The sequence below is a fragment of the Erythrolamprus reginae genome, chromosome 3 (assembly GCF_031021105.1).
Source record: "Erythrolamprus reginae isolate rEryReg1 chromosome 3, rEryReg1.hap1, whole genome shotgun sequence".
Lineage (NCBI taxonomy): Eukaryota > Metazoa > Chordata > Lepidosauria > Squamata > Dipsadidae > Erythrolamprus > Erythrolamprus reginae.
Genome location: NC_091952.1, coordinates 19,075,805 through 19,094,921, shown reverse-complemented (window position 1 = coordinate 19,094,921; position 19,117 = coordinate 19,075,805). Strand labels below are relative to the sequence as shown.

General features: G+C 41.7%; 1 protein-coding gene across 1 annotated transcript in view; it reads right to left on the bottom strand.

Moving 5' to 3' along the window:
* Positions 1 to 1,013: 1,013 nt before the first annotated feature.
* The window catches only part of CTCFL (CCCTC-binding factor like), a 104,412-nt gene continuing 86,308 nt past the window's right edge, over positions 1,014 to 19,117 (bottom strand). The window contains exon 6 of the mRNA XM_070744289.1: positions 1,014 to 1,203. Coding sequence (XP_070600390.1) covers positions 1,014 to 1,203 — 190 coding nt within the window. The remainder of the gene's footprint in view (positions 1,204 to 19,117) is intronic.

The following is a 19,117-nucleotide window of genomic DNA, read 5'->3' as shown; positions in this document are numbered from 1 at the left end:
CCGGTATTGCAGCCAGCCCTACCCTTCCTACAGCTTGGAGCAGTTAGATGGGAGAGACTGGGAGGCTGTTAAGAGGGCGGCCAGGAGGGGCGTGTCGGGATTCTGACTCCCCTTCCCTCTCACCCCGTCCCCTCAGATCCTTATCCCATAGGAAATAGAGGAAATACTGTAGATTTAATTGGTTCCCAGCAAGTCAGTGGGCTGGGAACCAATTAAATCCATTTCCATTATTTCCTATGGGATAAATTAATTTGGTTCTCAACCAAATCGGTTCTCAACTACACTTCTGGAACGGATTGTGGTCGAGAACCGAGGTACCACTGTATACATATTATTGGTACCAATAATAGAGAATCATTAGGACAGGGGACAGTAGGCATGCTGGTGCATTTATGCACGACCCTTACTGACCTCTTAGGAATCAGGAGAGGTCAACAGTGGATAGTCTAAGGGTAAGGTTTTGGGGGTTAGGAGATGATAATACAGAATCAGGTAGTGAGTTCCAGGCATCAACTACTTGGTTACTAAAATCGTATTTCCTGCAGTCAGGTTTGGAGCGGTTTACATTAAGTTTGTGTCTGCTATGTGCTTGGGTATTGTTGTGGTTGAAGCTGAAGTAGTTGTTGACAGGAAGGATCTTATGGGCTATGCTTAGATCGTGGTTAAGGTGACTTAGTTCTAAGCTTTCTAAACCTAGAAAAATACAGTATATGTCCATGATGACTTCCAAGTCAGCACTGCCTCTTAATTAAAGATAGCCCCCACATTCATGGTGACAATGAATGTGATCAACAAAAATAATCAATACCATTTTAAACAGATGCCATTCACAAAACATTTGCAGGTGATCAGAAAAAAGCAACAAGCCACCGTTCTGGTCCACTGAGGTTTAAGCAGTGACATTCCTTCTTAACATTTTTTTCACAGAGAGGAAGACCTGGTTGCCGTTAGTAATACGTACTGTGGCGTGTCTTTTGAACCGACGGAAGACATAAATATTTTCCTGTCTATATTTAGAGATCTGCTTCGACCGCCTGGCCCTGGGGAGTTTGTGCAACCATCATGGACACAGCCACTGCGCTCTGCTCCACTCTGATTATCAGCTTCTCACCGCCCGTCTCTGGGCTCCGTTGCCAACAGCCGAGGGCTTCGGGAAAGGATGTTGTTCCCCCCTGCTGTTGGCTCAGACTAACCGAGCAGAAACTGAGCAGAAAAGCAGAAAAAGATAAAAAGGAGGGGAGTGCGAGACAAATACCATCTTTTGCAGGGGGTAGGGTGGGGAGGAGTCTATCTATCTATCTATCTATCTATCTATCTATCTATCTATCTATCATCTATCTATCTATCTATCTATCTATCTAGATTAGAATGATAGATGATGGGTGGATGGATGGATGGATGATAGGTAGGGAGGTAGGGAGGTAGGTAGATAGATAGATAGATAGATAGATAGATAGATAGATAGATAGATAGATAGATAGATAAAATGGATAAATAGACAGATTAGAATGATAGATGATAGGTAGGTAGGTAGATAGGTAGAAAGATAAATAGACAAATTAGAATGATAGATGGTAGGTAGGTAGGTAGGTAAGTAAGTAGGGAGGGAGGGAGGGAGGTAGATAGATAGATAGATAGATAGAGAGAGAGAGAGATAGATAGATAGATAGATAGATAAACAGACAGATTAGAATGATAAATGATTGGTAGGTAGGTAGGTGGGTAGGTAGGTAGGTAGATAGATAGACAAATTAGAATGATAGATGATAGGTAGGTAGGTAGGTAGGTAAGTAGGTAGGTAGGTAGGTAGGTAGATAGATAGAGAGAGAGAGAGATAGAGAGATAGAGAGATAGATAGATAGATAGATAGATAGATAGATAGATAGATAGATAGATAGATAAACAGACAGATTAGAATGATAGATGATAGGTAGGTAGGTAGGTAGGTAGGTAGATAGATAGATAGATAGATAGATAGATAGACAAATTAGAATGATAGATGATAGGTAGGTAAGTAAGTAGGTAGGTGGATAGGTAGATAGGTAGGTAGGTAGGTAGGTAGATAGATAGATAGATAGATACATAGATACATAGATAGATAAAATGGATAAATAGACAGATTAGAATGATAGATGATAGGTAGGTAGGTAGGTAGATAGATAGATAGATAGATAGATAGATAGATAGATAGATAGATAGATAGACAAATTAGAATGATAGATGATAGGTAGGTAAGTAAGTAGGTAGGTGGATAGGTAGGTAGGTAGATAGATAGGTAGGTAGGTAGGTAGGTAGGTAGATAGATAGATAGATAGATAGATAGATAGATAGATAGATAGATAGATAGATAGATAGATAAAAAAAATCATTTCTGTTTAGATCTGAAACCAAAGTGGCTCTAAATTGTCAAGAGGATGGTATTGTCTAAAACAGGATGTTCAATCTTGTCAGCTTTAAGACCTGTGGACTTCAACTCCTATGCTGGCTGGAGTATAGAGTGGAGTAGAATAGGGTAGAGTAGAGTAGAGAGTAGAGAGCAGAGTAGAGTAGAGAGTTGAGTAGAGTACAATAGAATATAGAGAAGAATAGAATAGAATATAGAATGGAATGGAATAGAAATAGAATAGAATATAGAATGGAATGGAATAGAATAGAATAGAATGGATCTTGGGGGTCTTCTAGTCAACCCACTTCTGAAGCAGGAGACCCTATACCAGTCTCTTCTTAAAACCCCCCAGTGATGAAGCATCCACACCTTCTGAAGGCAAGCTGTTCCTACTGGTCAATTGTCCTCATTGTTTGGAAGTTTCTCCTTAATTCCAGGTTGCCTCCATCTTTGATTCTGGGATTCTAGGAGTTGAAGTCCACAAGTCTTAAAGTCGTCAAGGCTGGACACCCCCTGATCTAATATGTCCACACGCCACCTTCACGGCTGGTGGCCTGCAAAAGGTTTGGACCTCAGGTAGCCATTATAGCAAATTGCACTGTACTTATCCTGATACTTTATTTTCTTTCTTTTTGGCAGGTTGGACAGATAACCAAAGGGACCGTTTAACATAATAACTATTTTAAGTAAGATTGCTGATGGGTTGGGTTCCTCTGAAGCTTTGTTTCCATCCCAATTACTGTTGCCCTCCCTAACCAACCTGGCACCTGTGTTTCTCCCTGCCTCAAAAGAGATGAATAGGGCACGTTTCCCTCGCTTTGTGGACATGTCTCGACCTGCTTCCTCACAATAACGCACTTTGCTCTGTTGCTTTACCCACCCAGCTCTTTTTCATGCTGGCTGCTCCTTTGACATTTATTGTTGAGTCTATTTACCCAGAAGTGGAGCCAAAGATTCTCTAAGAGGAACTGAACAATTTGTAAGAGGCTTTAAGTAAGTTAATAGACCCCAGTGTGTGGTCTGCGTGATGAATGCCTGGCGTGTAGTAGTGTGCGGTATTTGTACGGTGACTTCTACCTTTGTGGGAATTGGGTTCTGCAGAACCCTGAGCAATTTTGAGTGCAGGAAGTCCACAACTTGCAACTGTCATTCATGATGGTCCTCACATTTATGACTGGACATTATGACCTTTATGATGTGTAGTAGTGTGTGGTATTTGTACGGTGACTTCCAGCTTTGTGGGAATTGTTTCTACAGAATCCTGAGCAATTTTGAGTACAGGAAGTCTGCATTGGTTGCCGATCAGTTTCTGGTCACAATTCAAAGTGTTGGTTATGACCTATAAAGCCCTTCATGGAACCGGACCATATTATCTCGGGGACTGCCATCTGCAGCACGAATCCCAGCGACCAGTTAGGTCCCACAGAGTGGGTCTTCTCTGGGTCCCGTCAACTAAACAATGCCGCTTGGCGGGACCCAGGGGAAGAGCCTTCTCTGTGGCGGCCCCGGCCCTCTAGAACCAACTCCCCCCAGAGATTAGAATTGCCCCCACCTCCTTGCCTTTCGTAAGCTACTTAAAACCCACCTCTGCTGCCAGGCATGGGGGAATTGAGATACCCTTTTCCCCTAGGCCTTTACAATTTTATACATGGTATGTTTGTATGTATGTTTGGTTTTATAATAAAGGTTTTTAATTGTTTTTAGTATTGGATTATTGATATACGCTGTCTTATTATTGCTGTTAGCTGCCCAGAGTCTCCGGAGAGGGGCGGCATACAAATCAAATCAAATCAAATCAAATCAAATCAAATCAAATCAAATCAAATCAAATCAAAAATAAATAAATAAATAAATAAATAAATAAATAAACAAACAAACAAACTTGAAACTGTCATTCATGATTGGTCCTCACACTTATAACTGGACATTATGACATTTATGATGGATGCCTGGTATGTAGTAGTGTGTGGTATTTGTACGGTGACTTCCAGCTTTGTGGGAATTGGGTTCTGCAGAATCTTGAGCAATTTTGAGTGCAGGAAGTCCACAACTTGAAACTGTCATTCCCGACTGTTGGAGCATCTTCACATTTATCAGATATCCAAATTTGGCACTTGGTGTATTTACGACCATTGCAATGTTTTAGGGGGGGGGCATGTGATTGCCATTTGTGACCTTCCCATAAGAACATAAGAAGAGCCATGCTGAATAGGGCCAAAGCCCATCGAGTCCAGCATTCTGTGTCACACAGTAGCCCACCAATTGTCCATGGGGATCTTGAGCAGAAAGAGAGGGCAAAACTCTCCCTTTCCCTTGACCCCCCATCAAATGGTACCCAAGGGGATCCTGCCTGCCTCAACCAACATAGATGCGGCACTTGGACATCCGTTTCAATAACCACCGATACACTTGGTATCCATGAATCTGTCTAATCCTGCCTATCCAGGCTGACAGCTGTCACAACCTCTTCTGGAAGTGAATTCCATAAGCCAATGACCCTCTGGGTGAAGAAATATTTCCCAGTCAGCTTCCACAAACAAAGTCAATGGAAGGGAAGCTGGATATATTTAGTGACCATGTGGTTCACAACTTGTAGCAATTTGCAGCCATGGCAAAAGAGGTCGTTGAATTGGGTGTGGCTCATTTAACAACTGCACTGCTTATCAGTGGAAATTCCAGACATAAATTGAAGACTACTTGTCCCTGTTTTCATCTCTGCTCCAGAGAATACCATGGCAACAACTCTATTTGCAGTGTTGGAAAAAAGTCCCTGCTTATATATCTGTTCATTTAATTACTTATTTCTCCCCTTATATGAACATCTCCCTGCTTGAAGGTCTTGGCAGACATTTTTTGGTCATATTTCATATCAACCTGCATAATTTGAAGGACAGTTTAGCACATAATACGCATTCCTATATGGCTGGCTTCATTTGAGTGAGGGCAGGGCTGATTAGAAGACATTTTCATGCTTCTTATGCTTTTTGTTTAAGATTACTTCTGGTTTGATCTGGATCATCCTGCTTTGGTATTCTGATTAGTTTACAAACGACCTCGTAAAATTGGGCTGCCCTGATTCACAAAGGGGGAGCTTAGCTTTAACCGTCCATTGCTAACTTATGTCAGTGATGGCGAACTTTTTCCCCCTCACGTGGCAAAAGCGCGCATGTGTGCGTACCCAGGGGTGGGCAGCAGGCAGGATGGGGTGGAATGAAGTTCCATCAGTGCAAATGAAGATGTGTGTGCAGCTCCCCTTCCTGGATTACTGGTCTCAACTCGGCTCCTTTTTCCCCCTGCTGCCACCCCTGGTTACCACCAGCTGCTACTGAGTTTGCGCTCCTTGCTTTTTTCCTCTTTCCTCCTTCCTGGCTGTTGTGGTTAGCTCTGGCCCAGCTCCTGCCCCAAGCAATGTGGATGTGGATGTGGGGGAGACATCCACATGCCGCAGGCCTGTTTTGCTCCCAGTAGAATCTGCCGCCGACATCTCCTCTGACCAAGGAAGCGTGAGTGACAGGGAAGAGGGGAGTTTGGCAGACAGCCCAGGAGGAGATCAGTCATCTGTATCATCCCTGGATTCTGAACAAGAATTAATGACACATCCAGGCATGCGTAGAGTGATGCATAGGAGACAACAACTGAAGGATTATTACAAGAGAAAATGAGGCCACCTGTGGTTGGGTGGGGCTGCTGTAATTAGTCCTACAGATAAAAGTGCAGCCTGGTGTTTTAGCCTCATGGCAGTTTATCGGATTCATTGTTTTGTCAAGATCGTGGTTTTTGCTCTTCAGGATTGTGTGTGTGGACTCTCTGGACTTTAGAATTGGACTAAATTTCCCAGTTATTGGGTGAACAATTGGACTGCATTTAACCTGTGCCTTGTGTGTACCAGCAAATCCCTTTGACATTTAAAAAGGGAGCTGTTTATAAAAACTTTTGGGTTTTCCTTTTATCGTGTGGTGTGTGTTTTCCTGGACTAATTACCCTGTAATTATGGGCGGTTGAGACACGCCAGCAGAACACCTGGCCTTGGACGAGCTTCCCTCTCACCTGCCCGGCTCCCCTCCAGCCTCACACGGCCACCTCCGGCCTGAGGTGCAAGCAGAAAGCATGGGTGGGAGTGGTGCTGCAGCATTTATGCTTCTGGCAGCACCCGTTTGCCTAGCTACCCAGCCTGAGATGGGGGGGTGGAACCCAGGAAGAAGAGCGCGGAAAACGCGGAGCAAATTGTCACCCCAACGAGCGACATTGGTAAGTACTTAATAGTTCACTTGAATGATGATGATCGTTCAAGCCACTCCCACCTGATCACATGGCTAGCAAGACACTCCGGCCTAGTCACATGACCATTAAGCCACACCCACAAAATAAGCCACACCCACAGTGTGGCAGTAAAAATTTTGGCTGCCCATTACTGTGCGTACCCCAATGAAGGGCTACCAAAATTTTTACTACCACACTGTGGGTGTGGCTTATGCAGGGTGCCCTGCATTTTCTTTCAACTTTCAGTGCAAATTGGGGGCTCTTGGGTGGAACCTCAATGTATTCCCCCCTGTCTGGGCAGCCCACCCCTGGTGTACCCACACCCATAATTCAATGTCCATTTTTCTCTCCTTGGTAAAAAAAAAAAAAAGAAGCTCCTGATGCTACATTATTTTGGTACTTTTGTTTATGTATTAATCTTTCTTTTTCTTTTTGTGACTTAAAAGTAAAAATAGAAGCATTCCACACTGGGTTTCCTTCTTCAAGCTGGCATTGAACAGGAGTAACGTCATTACTTCAGCCTGTTATTAAATGCCAACTTGGAAGAAAGCAACCTCATTCTGCTCACTGTTCTAAGTTTCATCAGCAATGTAATAGAATTGGTTTTAAAGCATTTGCAATTTATATGAGAACCCTTAAATCAAACTTAATTAAATGGACTTATTTTGTTCCGTTTGAACAAAGAAAGGGTGCCCTGGTTTATACAGACATGGGTTTCAGCTATGATCCCGTGATCACCTTGTTCAAAAAACTGATAAATTTATTCTGTGCAAATATAACCACTGTGGAATGAAATGGTGTGTAGGAAGGACTTTGAGATATAGGGGGAAAGACTAAAGCTAGGGGACTAGTTCGATAACAGAACAGAATACAGTGGCACCTCTACTTAAGAACTTAATTCATTCCGTGACCAGGTTCTTAAGTAGAAACGTTCTTAAGTAGAAGCAATTTTTCCCATAGGAATCAATGTAAAAGCAAATAATACGTGCAAACTCATTAGGAAAGAAATAAAAGCTCGGAATTTGGGTGGGAGGAGGAGGAGGAAGAAGAGGAGGAGGAGAGTCGCTGCGGAAGGAAGAAGGTGAGGTGAATAAAAAAAATCCAAAATTTTAAAGCTTAAAAAAAAAAGAGGGACTCTGAGGCGGCGAGTAGGAGCACACGTCTCCAATACACCCAGCGCAAGGCTGCCTCCCATACAGTGGCTGCTGCGGCTGCTACCTGCTGCCTCTTCCTTCCCATGTTGAAGGGCTCTCCTCTCCTCTCGCTCACTCGCTTTGTAGCTGGTGCCTTTCCTTCTCTGTGGTGACTCCTCGGCTGCCCAGAGCGAAGGGAGTGTTTCTTTTCTCTGGCCACTGGCAGAGGTTTATTCCCTGTCCAAGCACTCAGAGAAAGGAAAATGCTTCGTTTGCTCTGGACTGCCAAAGCCTCCTTAAGTGCCACCAAAAGGCTCCTCTGGCAGCCCAGATGGCTGGGATTGAACGGGGAATGGCAGAAAACTGGCCAGGCCTTTGTGCCGCTCTCAAACTTCCTGGGAGATTTTTCCAGGCTCGAGTTCTTAAGTAGAAAATAGTTCTTAAGTAGACGTAAAAAAATCTTGAACACCTGGTTCTTATCTAGAAAATTTCTTAAGTAGAGGCGTTCTTAAGTAGAGGTAACACTGTACCAGATTTGGAAGAGACCTTGGAAATCTTCTGGTCCAATTCCCTGCTAGGACAGGAGACCCTAGACCCATGATGGCAAACCTATGGCATGTGTGTCACAAGTGGCACATTGAGCCATATTGGAAGGCATGCAAAGCATTGCCCTAAGTCAGCTCCAGCATGCATGCGCATGCTAGCCAGCTGATTTTCGGCCTTGGGGAAGGCTGTTTTGTCCTTCCGAGGCTTCAGTGCAAAAAACCATCCAAAGGGCAAACTGGAAGTTTAGAGAAACAGACTTCCAGTTTCCCCATTGTGCTATGTTTTTTTGCACTCCAAAGAAAATGTCCAAAGATACTTCACCAGAAGAGCCCTTCACTCCTCCACTCGAAACAGAATACCCTACAAATCTAGACTTACAATCCAAACGTATCTCAGGGACCGCCTTCTGCTGCACGAATCCCAGCGACCAGTTAGGTCCCACAGAGTGGGTCTTCTCCGGGTCCCGTCAACTAAACAATGCCGCTTGGCGGGACGCAGGGGAAGAACCTTCTCTGTGGCAGCCCCGGCCCTCTGGAACCAACTCCCCCCAGAGATTAGAATTGCCCCCACCCTCCTTGACTTTCGTAAGCTACTTAAAACCCACCTCTGCCGCCAGGCATGGGGGAATTGAGATGCTCTTTCCCCCCAGGCCTTTACAATTTTATGCATGGTATTTCTGTATGTATGTTTGGTTTTTTATATTAATGGGTTTTTAATCATTTTTAGTATTGGATTATTACTGTACATTGACTTATTATTGCTGTTAGCTGCCCCGAGTCTCCAGAGAGGGGCGGCATACAAATCCAATAAATAATAATAATAATAATAATCCTGGGTCTAGAAAGCTTAGAACTACGACGCCTTAAACACGATCTAAGTATTGCCCACAAGATCATATGCTGCAACGTCCTGCCTGTCAACGACTACTTCAGCTTCAACCACAACAACACAAGAGCATGCAACACATTCAAACTACCGGACTCCGTAGTGTCAACCCCTAACCCCCAACATTTTCCCCTTAGACTATCCACAATTGACCTCTCCAGGTTCCTAAGAGGTCAGTAAGGGTCGTACATAAGTGCACTAGTGTGCCTTCCGTCCCCTGTCCAATTGTCTCTCAATTGGAGATATAAGGAGATATGTCTCATATATCTTTTCTTCCATTCCTATATCTTTTCCTCTATTCTTCATTGACGTATTTTATTCTTATATCTTTTCTTCTATCCTTTCTTTGATATATATTACCACATGTTTATTCTCTTTAACCTTCATTGGACAAACAAACAAACAAACAAACAAACAAACAAACAAACAAATAAAGGCTTCAGGGAAGCTTCCTGAAGCTCCGCAGTGCGGAAAACAGCTCAATGGGCAAACTGGACATTTGGAAAACAGACTTCCGGTTTCCTCGTTGTGCTGTTTTTTGCTAGCACACACACACACACACCCTTTTGACATGTGAACCAAAAAAGGTTCTGCCCTAGACAATTTCAGATAAATGGCTGTCCAGTCTCTTCTTAAAAACCTCCAGTGATGGAGCACCCACAACTGTTACAATGACTAATTGTTCTCACTGCCAGAAAATTTCTCCTTAGTTCTAGATTGCTTCTGTCCATGATTAGTTTCCACCCATTGCTTTTTGTTCTACCTTCAGGTTCTTTGGAGAATAGGTTGACTTGCTGTTCTTTGTAGCAATCCATAAAAGGCTGCTGAGCCTGCAAAAGAATTGTGGCAAACATCTCAGCAAGGATCCTCCTTAATTTATTGGGTTGTAAAGGCAACATGGGAGTAATAACCTTTTAAATTTACAAGATGCTGTTAAAGTAATCTTACAACAAAATAGAGCTTTATGCTTCTGACCTCACAGAACTGGCAAAGAGAGATTTTTATTTGAATGAGATGACAGCAGCCAATGCTTGTTGGTCTTCGGAGAGCCAGTTGCAAAGGCAGCTCGAGGCTCTGCTCACCCACCTGGACGTTGCTATTAAGTTCTTTTACCCTCTGCATATGCACAGAACGTCACCAGAAGAGCCCTTCATTCCTCCACTCGAAACAGAATACCCTACGAAAATAGACTAACAATCCTGGGTCTAGAAAGCTTAGAACTACGACGCCTTAAACACATCTAAGTATAGCCCACAAGGTCATATGCTGCAAGGTCCTGCCTGTCAATGACTACTTCAGCTTCAACCGCAACAACACAAGAGCATGCAACAGATTCCAACTTAATATTAACCGCTCCAAACTTGACTGTAAAAAATATGACTTTAGCAATCGAGTTGTCGAAGAGTGGAACTCATTACCCGACTCAGTAGTGTCAACCCCTAATCCCCCAACATTTTCCCCTTAGAATATCCACAATTGACCTCTCCAGGTTCCTAAGAGGCGAGTAAGGGGCGTATTACTACGTGTCTATTCTCTTCAATATGTATTGTGTATTGGATAAATAAAATAAATAAAATAGAACGTTTTGCGCATGCACAGAGGATAAAATAACACAAATGGTGGCATCCGGGTGGGTAGGCAGAACCTCACGGTGCCTTTAGATTAGATTTATTGGATTTATATGCCGCCCCTCTCCGCAAACTCAAGTTTGCGACCGAGTCTCCAACAACCGACGCAGGCACAAGCAAACTGGGAGCATTTCACCCCCTGCTTCAGCTTCTAGAAACTGCCCTTTTATTGGCAAGATTTCAGAGGTGGTTTGTCATTGCCTCTTTTCTAGAGCGTTGAAAGAGTGACTGTCCCAAGATACCCAAAATTCTGTGCCACCCTGAGTCCTTCGGGACTGGGCAGCATAGAAGTCGAATAAATAAATAAATAGACTGTCCCAAGATCACCCAGATGACTGTGTCCAAGATGAGACTAGATCTCCTGCTTTCGTTTCCAGTGCAGTGGTTCTCAATCTTTCTAATGCCATGACCCCTTAATACAGTTCCTCATGTTGTGGTGACCCCCAACCATAAGTCTAGCACCAATTCTCCCAACAGGTGATTGGCTGGAAGGTCAGAGGGACGCCCCCACTGTAAACGCCTGATTGGTCAGATTATAAAAATGTGTTCCAAGACACCAGAATAGAAGCTTTAGTTCCTAAACACCATGGGAAATTTGTCTTTTCCCCATGGTCTTAAGCAACCCTTGTGAAATGGTCATTCGACCCCCAAAGGGGTCCCAACCCCCAAGTTGAGAACCACTGCCGTAACGTCTTAACAATTGTGGCAAACCAGTTCATAAAATTGGGTGCAACTTATTTAATAAACTCCTTTTTAAATTGAATTGGACTGAAGCGAAGGGAAGTTTTGGAAGTTACAGTTCCTCATGTTGTTGAGCCCCAACCATAAGTCTAGCGCCGATTCTCCCAACAAAGCTTTAAGCTGATTGGCAGGAAGGTCAGAGGGACACACCCACTGTAAACGCCTGATTGGTTGTGTTGTATCCTGTAATGGCTACCTTGTATCTCTGTAAATAGTTTGTTCCTTGCTAAGCGCTGTCTGAGCTGGAAATCAGGAAGTCGCTCCTGATTGGCTCAGACGCGCCCTGCTCTTGCTTTGGCGGGAACCGCAAATGTATAAAAGAAGCGGTTTCTCCCAAGCAGAGCAGACGGTACTCGCTGAAAGTCACTTACCTATGCTGAGCTGAATAAAAGTACCGTTCTAACCAACCCTGCCTCTGGGTTTACTTCACTGGCGACGACGGACGAAAGAAACTACTCGTGCAACATGAACAATCTCCAAATCGGGGGTTTACTTCAGGTTGGATTGTAAAAATATGTTCCAAGGCACCAGAATCAAAGCTTTAATTCCTAACATCATGGGAAATCTGTCTTCCCCCCCCATGGTCTTAGGTGACCCCTGTGAAATGGCCATTTGACCCCCAAAGGGGTCCCAACCCCCAGGTTGAGAACCACTGATCCAGTGCAACGTCTGAACTTTGATATACAGTGTTCCCTCAATTTTCGCGGGTTCGAACTTCGTGAAAAGTCTATACCACGGTTTTTCAAAAATATTAATTAAAAAATACTTTGCGGGTTTTTTCCCTATACCACGGTTTTTCCTGCCTGATGATGTCATATGTCATTGCCAAACTTTCATCTGCCTTTAATAAATATTTTTTTAATAAACTTTAATAAATAAACATGGTGAGTAATGATCTAAATGGTTGCTAAGGGAATGGGAAATGGCAATTCAGGGGTTTAAAGTGTTAAGGGAAGGCTTGTGATACTGTTCATAGCCAAAAATAGTGTATTTACTTCCGCATCTCTACTTCGCGGAAATTCGACTTTCGCGGGCGGTCTCGGAACGCATCCCCCGCGAAAATCGAGGGAACACTGTAGAACTAAATGAAAAGAGCCTCAGGTGCTTTAAACCAGTGTTTCCCAACCTTGGCAACTTGAAGATATTTGGACTTCAACTCCCAGAATTCCCCAGCCACCGAATGCTGGCTGGGGAATTCTGGGAGTTGAAGTCCAGATATCTTCAAGTTGCCAAGGTTGGGAAACACTGCTTTAAACCATTCAAAAAGGATTAAATTCTGTGAGCGGTGTCCCAAAGGCTGCTTTGAATAAAATGAAGGCGAAGCTGCATAGAAGTGTAAATTCAGGGAACCAGGGAAGCATCTGTCTGCATTTTTTTTTCAGCATTCGTAACATGCTGTCCCCAGAGAGATGCTACCATCATTTGGAGAATGGTCTTTCAACAGATCAACTATTGAATTTCAAGAAACGGAAGTGCGCTAGGATGCCACAAATGTTCCTCTTTTTTTCTTCTGCACCACATGACTTCATTGCTTCACACAGAGTTGCCTGGCACAGTTTGAGAAAGCAAGTAAAGGCTTTCGAGACAAGCTATTATTTAGCAGATGACGTCTGTGCAGATAAGGTTGGGAGCAGGTGGTAGAAATCTTCCCATCTTGATTGTAAGGACGGCAGTAGCTTATAATCAACATTCCCAGCAACTCTTATTTTATGAGCAGGCCACTTCCGCACGGCAGCCATTTTGGGAGAGTGTTTACAACATGTGTTTAATTTCCAGCCCAGCCCAAATGAACAGGGCGCCCTGCATAAGTGATGGCAGAAGTCCAGGAATATTCAACATGCTGTTTTTACTGTAAACTAACAGGATACATCAATAGATACAGATGGTAGACCCAAACTCAAGCATTTGTATCACATGCAACAGAAGATTTAAAGGTAACAGTTTGTACACTTGAAATTAATACACATGGGTTTACAAAAGGATATTTTTATTTTATTTATTTATTTTGTCCAATACAAAATACATATTGAAGAGAATAGATATGTAATAATATAAATAAAGAAAAGAATAGAAGAAAAGATATAAAAGTATAGGTGAACATATTTGAAAGGAAGAAAAGATAAATGAGATAAGGAGAGACAATTGGACAGGGGACGGAAGGCACACTGGTGCACTTATGCATGCCCCTTACTGACCTCTAAGGAACCTGGAGAGGTCAATCGTGGATAGTCTAAGGGAAAAATGTTGGGGGTTAGGGGTTGACACTACTGAGTCAGGTAATGAGTTCCACGCTTCCACAACTCGATTGCTGAAGTCTAATTTTTTACAGTCAGGTTTGGAGTGGTTAATATTAAGTTGGAATCTGTTGCATGCTCTTGTGTTGTTGTGGTTGAAGCTGAAGTAATCATTGACAGGTGGAACATTACAGCATATGGTCTTGTTGGCAATACTTGGATCGTGTTTTAGGCAACGTACTTCTAAGCTTTCTAGACCTAGGATTGATCGCCTGCTTTCGTAGGGTATTCTGTTTCGAGTGGAGGAATGAAGGGCTCATCTGGTGAAGTATCTTTGCACATTTTCAAGGGTGTTGATGTCCGAGATGTGGTATGGGTTCCAGACTGATGAACTGTATTCATGGATGGGTCTGGCAAAAGTTTTGTAGGCTCTGGTGAGTGGTGTGAGATTGCCAGAGCAGAAGCTGCGTAGGATCAGGTTAACAACTCTAGAAGCCTTTTTGGCGATATTGTTGCAGTGGGCTTTGGCACTTAGATCATATTATTCGAACATAACTGTAACTATACCAATCTAGGATATCTCAAGAGATCTCAAGAGATTGTAACTCTGAAGTTCAATAACAGGTAGATTCTCATTTTTGCTATGTTTCAGGGGTTTAATTTTCTTATTTTTTTTTCATTTTCAAATTTTATGCTACAAACAACAATAAAACATGACAAAGGGTCAAAACAATAATTACACAGTTATATAGTAAATCGTTTTTGATTCCCAGGTCATTGGATTCATAAGAAATTATACAGTTCCATAAGTCATTATGAAGAATTCCTTTCATCAGAAATAAAGATTCATATATTTCTGCAAACATACAAAATATACCCTATACTTGAACTGTAGTTCTAACCACTACATTTCAGTTTTATTAATTTATTTATGCACATTGAGTCCAATTCCACTACAATTAATCCCCCCCCAAACACAACTCAGTTAATACCACTACATGGGATCCTACAATTTAAAACCACCCATAGAAGAATTTGAGAGAAATACACAAAATGGCAAAACAGGTTCAGCCCTAAGATTGGACAAACATTTGCATCTTAGATGATGCTGAAGACTATAAATGTTGGCTCATTTCACATCTAAAAAAAATTAAAAGGACTTAGATACATATATTATCTGTAGCAGAGGGTAAATCCAGGGTAAATTTGTATATTGGGGCCAATAAAGGATTGGCTCTGGGTGATCTCATTGAGATGATTGATGACCTCATTGAATCATATGCATACAGTACTGTAGTGCCTGGACGCCTAAAAATAATTACAAAATAAATATAAAGTGTATCCTGCAACAGGGGGAAAAACTGCTTCAGACGTCTATGTTAGTGCTTTCATATGAGTCAAGCTGGAGGATGTAGTTAATCCTGCACCTAGTTTTTAGCTAGGTCAGAGGTCTTCAAACTTGTCAACTTTAAGACTTGTGGACTTCAATGCCCAGAATTCTATGCTGGCTGGAGAATTCTTGGTGTTGAAGTCCACAAGTCTTAAAGTTGACATGTTTGAAGACCTCTGACCTAGCTAATAACTAGGTTATTATAACTGGAGAATTCTGGGAGTTGAAGTCCACAAGTCTTAAAGTTGACAAGTTTGGGAACCCCTGAGCTAGGTGTCTTTCTTATACGCAGAGACTATTTGGCAACAAGGACAGATCTTCAGTGCAAGGCTTATGCAATATTTTGCATAAACCTATAGCAATTTGATTATCCTGTCATTATTCGACATGGAAAAAGAACTGCAGACGTCGTAGGACATAGGGTACTGATGGAGTTAGAGACCAGTCATTGCAAGATGCTAAGATGTCTGACTGCTTTTACAGTGTTTATTTCTTTTATATCGTTTTCCAAGCAGCAAACGGTAACAAAGAGCGACGGCATTTTTATTGGTGAATTCTCTTCGGCAATCACCCACCCTCAAAACGTTGCTACAGAGCACTGCACATCAAGAAAACTAGACACAAGAACAGTTTTTGCCCAAACGCCATCATTCTGCTAAACAAATAATTCCCTCAACACTGTCAAACTATTTACTAAGTCTGTGCTACTATTACTAGCCGCCCCGAGTCTGCGGAGAGGGGTGGCATACAAATCTAAATAAAATAAATAAATAAATAAATACTACTATTTTTTCTCATCATTCCTATCACCCACCTCCTCCCACTTATGTCTGTATGACTGTAACTTGTTGCTTGTATTCTTAAGATTTTTTATTAATATTGATTGTTTCCTCATTGTTTATTTGACCCCCATGACATTCATTAAGTGTTGTACCTCATGATTCTTGACAAATGTATATTTTCCTTTTATGTACACTGAGAGCATATGCACCAAAGACAAATTCCTTTTGTGTCCAATCACACTTGGCCAATAAAGAATTCTATTCTATTCTATTCTATTCTCTTCTGTTCTATTCTATTCTATTTTTTAAAATTTATTTTGTCCAATACATAATGAGGGTTTTAGTGGGTATATATCTATATACACATAGTAAAATACATGATGAAGGTTATAGAGGAGATACTCATAGTAAAATATGTTTAAGAAATAATAGAAAAGAAGATATAATAATAGAACATATCAATGAAAGAATATTCTATTCTATTCTACTTTTTAAAATTTATTTTGTCCAATACATAATGAGGGTTTTAGTGGGTATATATCTATATACACATAGTAAAATACATGATGAAGGTTATAGAGGAGATACTCATAGTAAAATATGTTTAAGAAATAATAGAAAAGAAGCTATAGTAATAGAACATATCAATGAAAGAATATTCTATTCTATTCTATTCTATTCTATTCTATAAAAACCCCTTAAGAATATCCTGTTGATGCAACCTAGATGAGATCACATACCAGCCAGGGATAGTGTCCCACATCATCCTGGCGATGTGAACTGGGTGAGATCATGTAGATATGCGAGGCCTGCTTGAGATGGGCATCTTGCTGCATACAATCTCTACATGACTTTTATCTCTACAAGTGCTGGAATAGAAATACACTCAGATCAGGAGCCAGCATTGCAACTAGACTCTCTTGATCTAATTCCAGTCCATATTTAGGCAGCCTGTGTTAATTGATTGAAAAGCTACAGAGAACTCAGCCACAGAAGAGTGAAATTCTAAAAAAAGTCAAAAGAGCCTCCGTGGCCACATGATCAAAGTACACCCACCCCTTCATTTTTATTCTTTTTAATTTTTTGAAACAGATGACCTCAAATGCAACCCCAAACATAGACTAAATTCAATAAATATTAATAATCTCTCTTGTTGCCGTAACAGCTAGTTTGGCATAAATGAGTGGTGCAGCCGTTAGCATAAACAGAAATGTTCTCTGGATTCCATTAGGCAGAGGTGGGGAGTTCAGAAAGAGGAGTCAGGAGACCAGACCGAACAACTTAGGCTGCAAAATATGGGGTTTCTTGCTCTTTGCTTAGCATTGCAATTTGGCACAAAGCTTGAACAAGCTTCCTTTTGTTGCTTCTTGGGATTTGGGGAAAGCCAACGTATTTACAGTGGAAAGTCAACTATCCTAGTCATTCCGTTCAATCGAGTTCCTCCTCCTCCTCCTCCTCCTCCTCCTCCTCCTCCCTTGGCAACTTTAAGACTTGTTAACAAGAATACTAGAATTCCTCAACCAGCACGGGAGTTGAAGTCCACAAATCTTGCTGCTAAAATTCTTATGATTTTACCCGCTTATTATAGATTGTGCATATTTCACCTTTTATTCTCTGTAATGTATGAATATATATACAATTGTTGTTATAATATGCGGATATAGATTATTTTATGTATAATACAAGCCTAAAACACGATTTGAGTATTGCCCACAAGATCATATGCTGCAACGTCCTACCGGTCAATGACTACTTCAGCTTCAACTGCAACAACACAAGAGCACGCAACAGATTCAAACTTAATACGAAACGCTCCAAACCTGACTGTAAAAAATATGATTTCAACAATCGAGTTATCGAAGCGTGGAACTCATTGCCGGACTCAATTGTGTCAACCCCTAACCCCCAACACTTCTCCCTTAGACTCTCCACGATTGACCTCTCCAGGTTCCTAAGAGGTCAGTAAGGGGCGTACATAAGTGCACTGGTGTGCCTTTCGTCCCCTGTCCAATTGTCTTTCCTTTCTTTCACCTACCATATATCTTCTCTTCCTTTCATATATCCTCTCCTCTAAGTTCACTTTACCCTTATATATATATTACCACATGTCTATTTTTCTTCCTATGTATTTGTGTATTGGACAAATGAATAAATAAATAAATAAATAAATTAAATAAATAAATAAATAATTTCTTCATTACGTACCCCCTTCCTTTTCTCCCTTTTCCCATCCTCCTTTCCTACCCCTTTTTAAATATTTAAATTCAATAAACTATTTTTTTTATAAAAAAACATAGTTGGAAGGATCTTCTACTCCAACCCCCTCTTCTTCATGGCAGCCCCTCAAATATTGGAACACTGCTATCACATCTCCCCTAATCCAGGGATTCCAGGCCCAATTCAAAGTGCTGATTATGGCGTACAAAGCCCTACCCGTTTTAGGATCAGATTAACTTCGGGACCGTCTTCTGCCTCATGTATCCCAGTGGCCAGTTAGGTTCTACAGGGTTGGCCTTCTCCAGGTCCCGTTGGCCAGACAATGTCAACTGGTGGGGCCTAAGGGAAGAGCCTTCTCTGTGGTGGCCCCAGTCCTCTGGAACGAACTCTCTCTGGAGATACATACTGCCCCCTCCCTCCTGGTCTTTCATAAAGCTTTAAAAACTTACCTCTGCTGGCAGGCATGTGATGAGATTGTCTCCGGCCAATACTAGATATGATTGGACTGGATGAATGTGTGTGAGCGTACATGGAGTCTTTTATTTTTTTTTTAAGTAATTTTTCATAATTTTATAGTTATTTAGATTTCTTATATATTGTTATGTGTTGTACGCTGCCCTGAGTCACCTTGAGAAGAACGGCATAGAAATCTAATCTAATCTAATCCATCCATCCATCCATCCATCCATCCATCCATCCATCCATCCATCCTTCTTTTCACTGGACTAGACATACCCAGTTCCTGCAACCATTCTTCATAGGTTGGACACCCCTGTTGCAAATCATCATGTTTTAAAATGGTGCTGAGTCATCTAAGCCTATTCATAATATCAGTTGGCATGAATGGTTGAAGTTATCTCTTGCCTACAATAATCAGTTTATCAAATTAACGGCTACTGGTCATACCTATTTTTT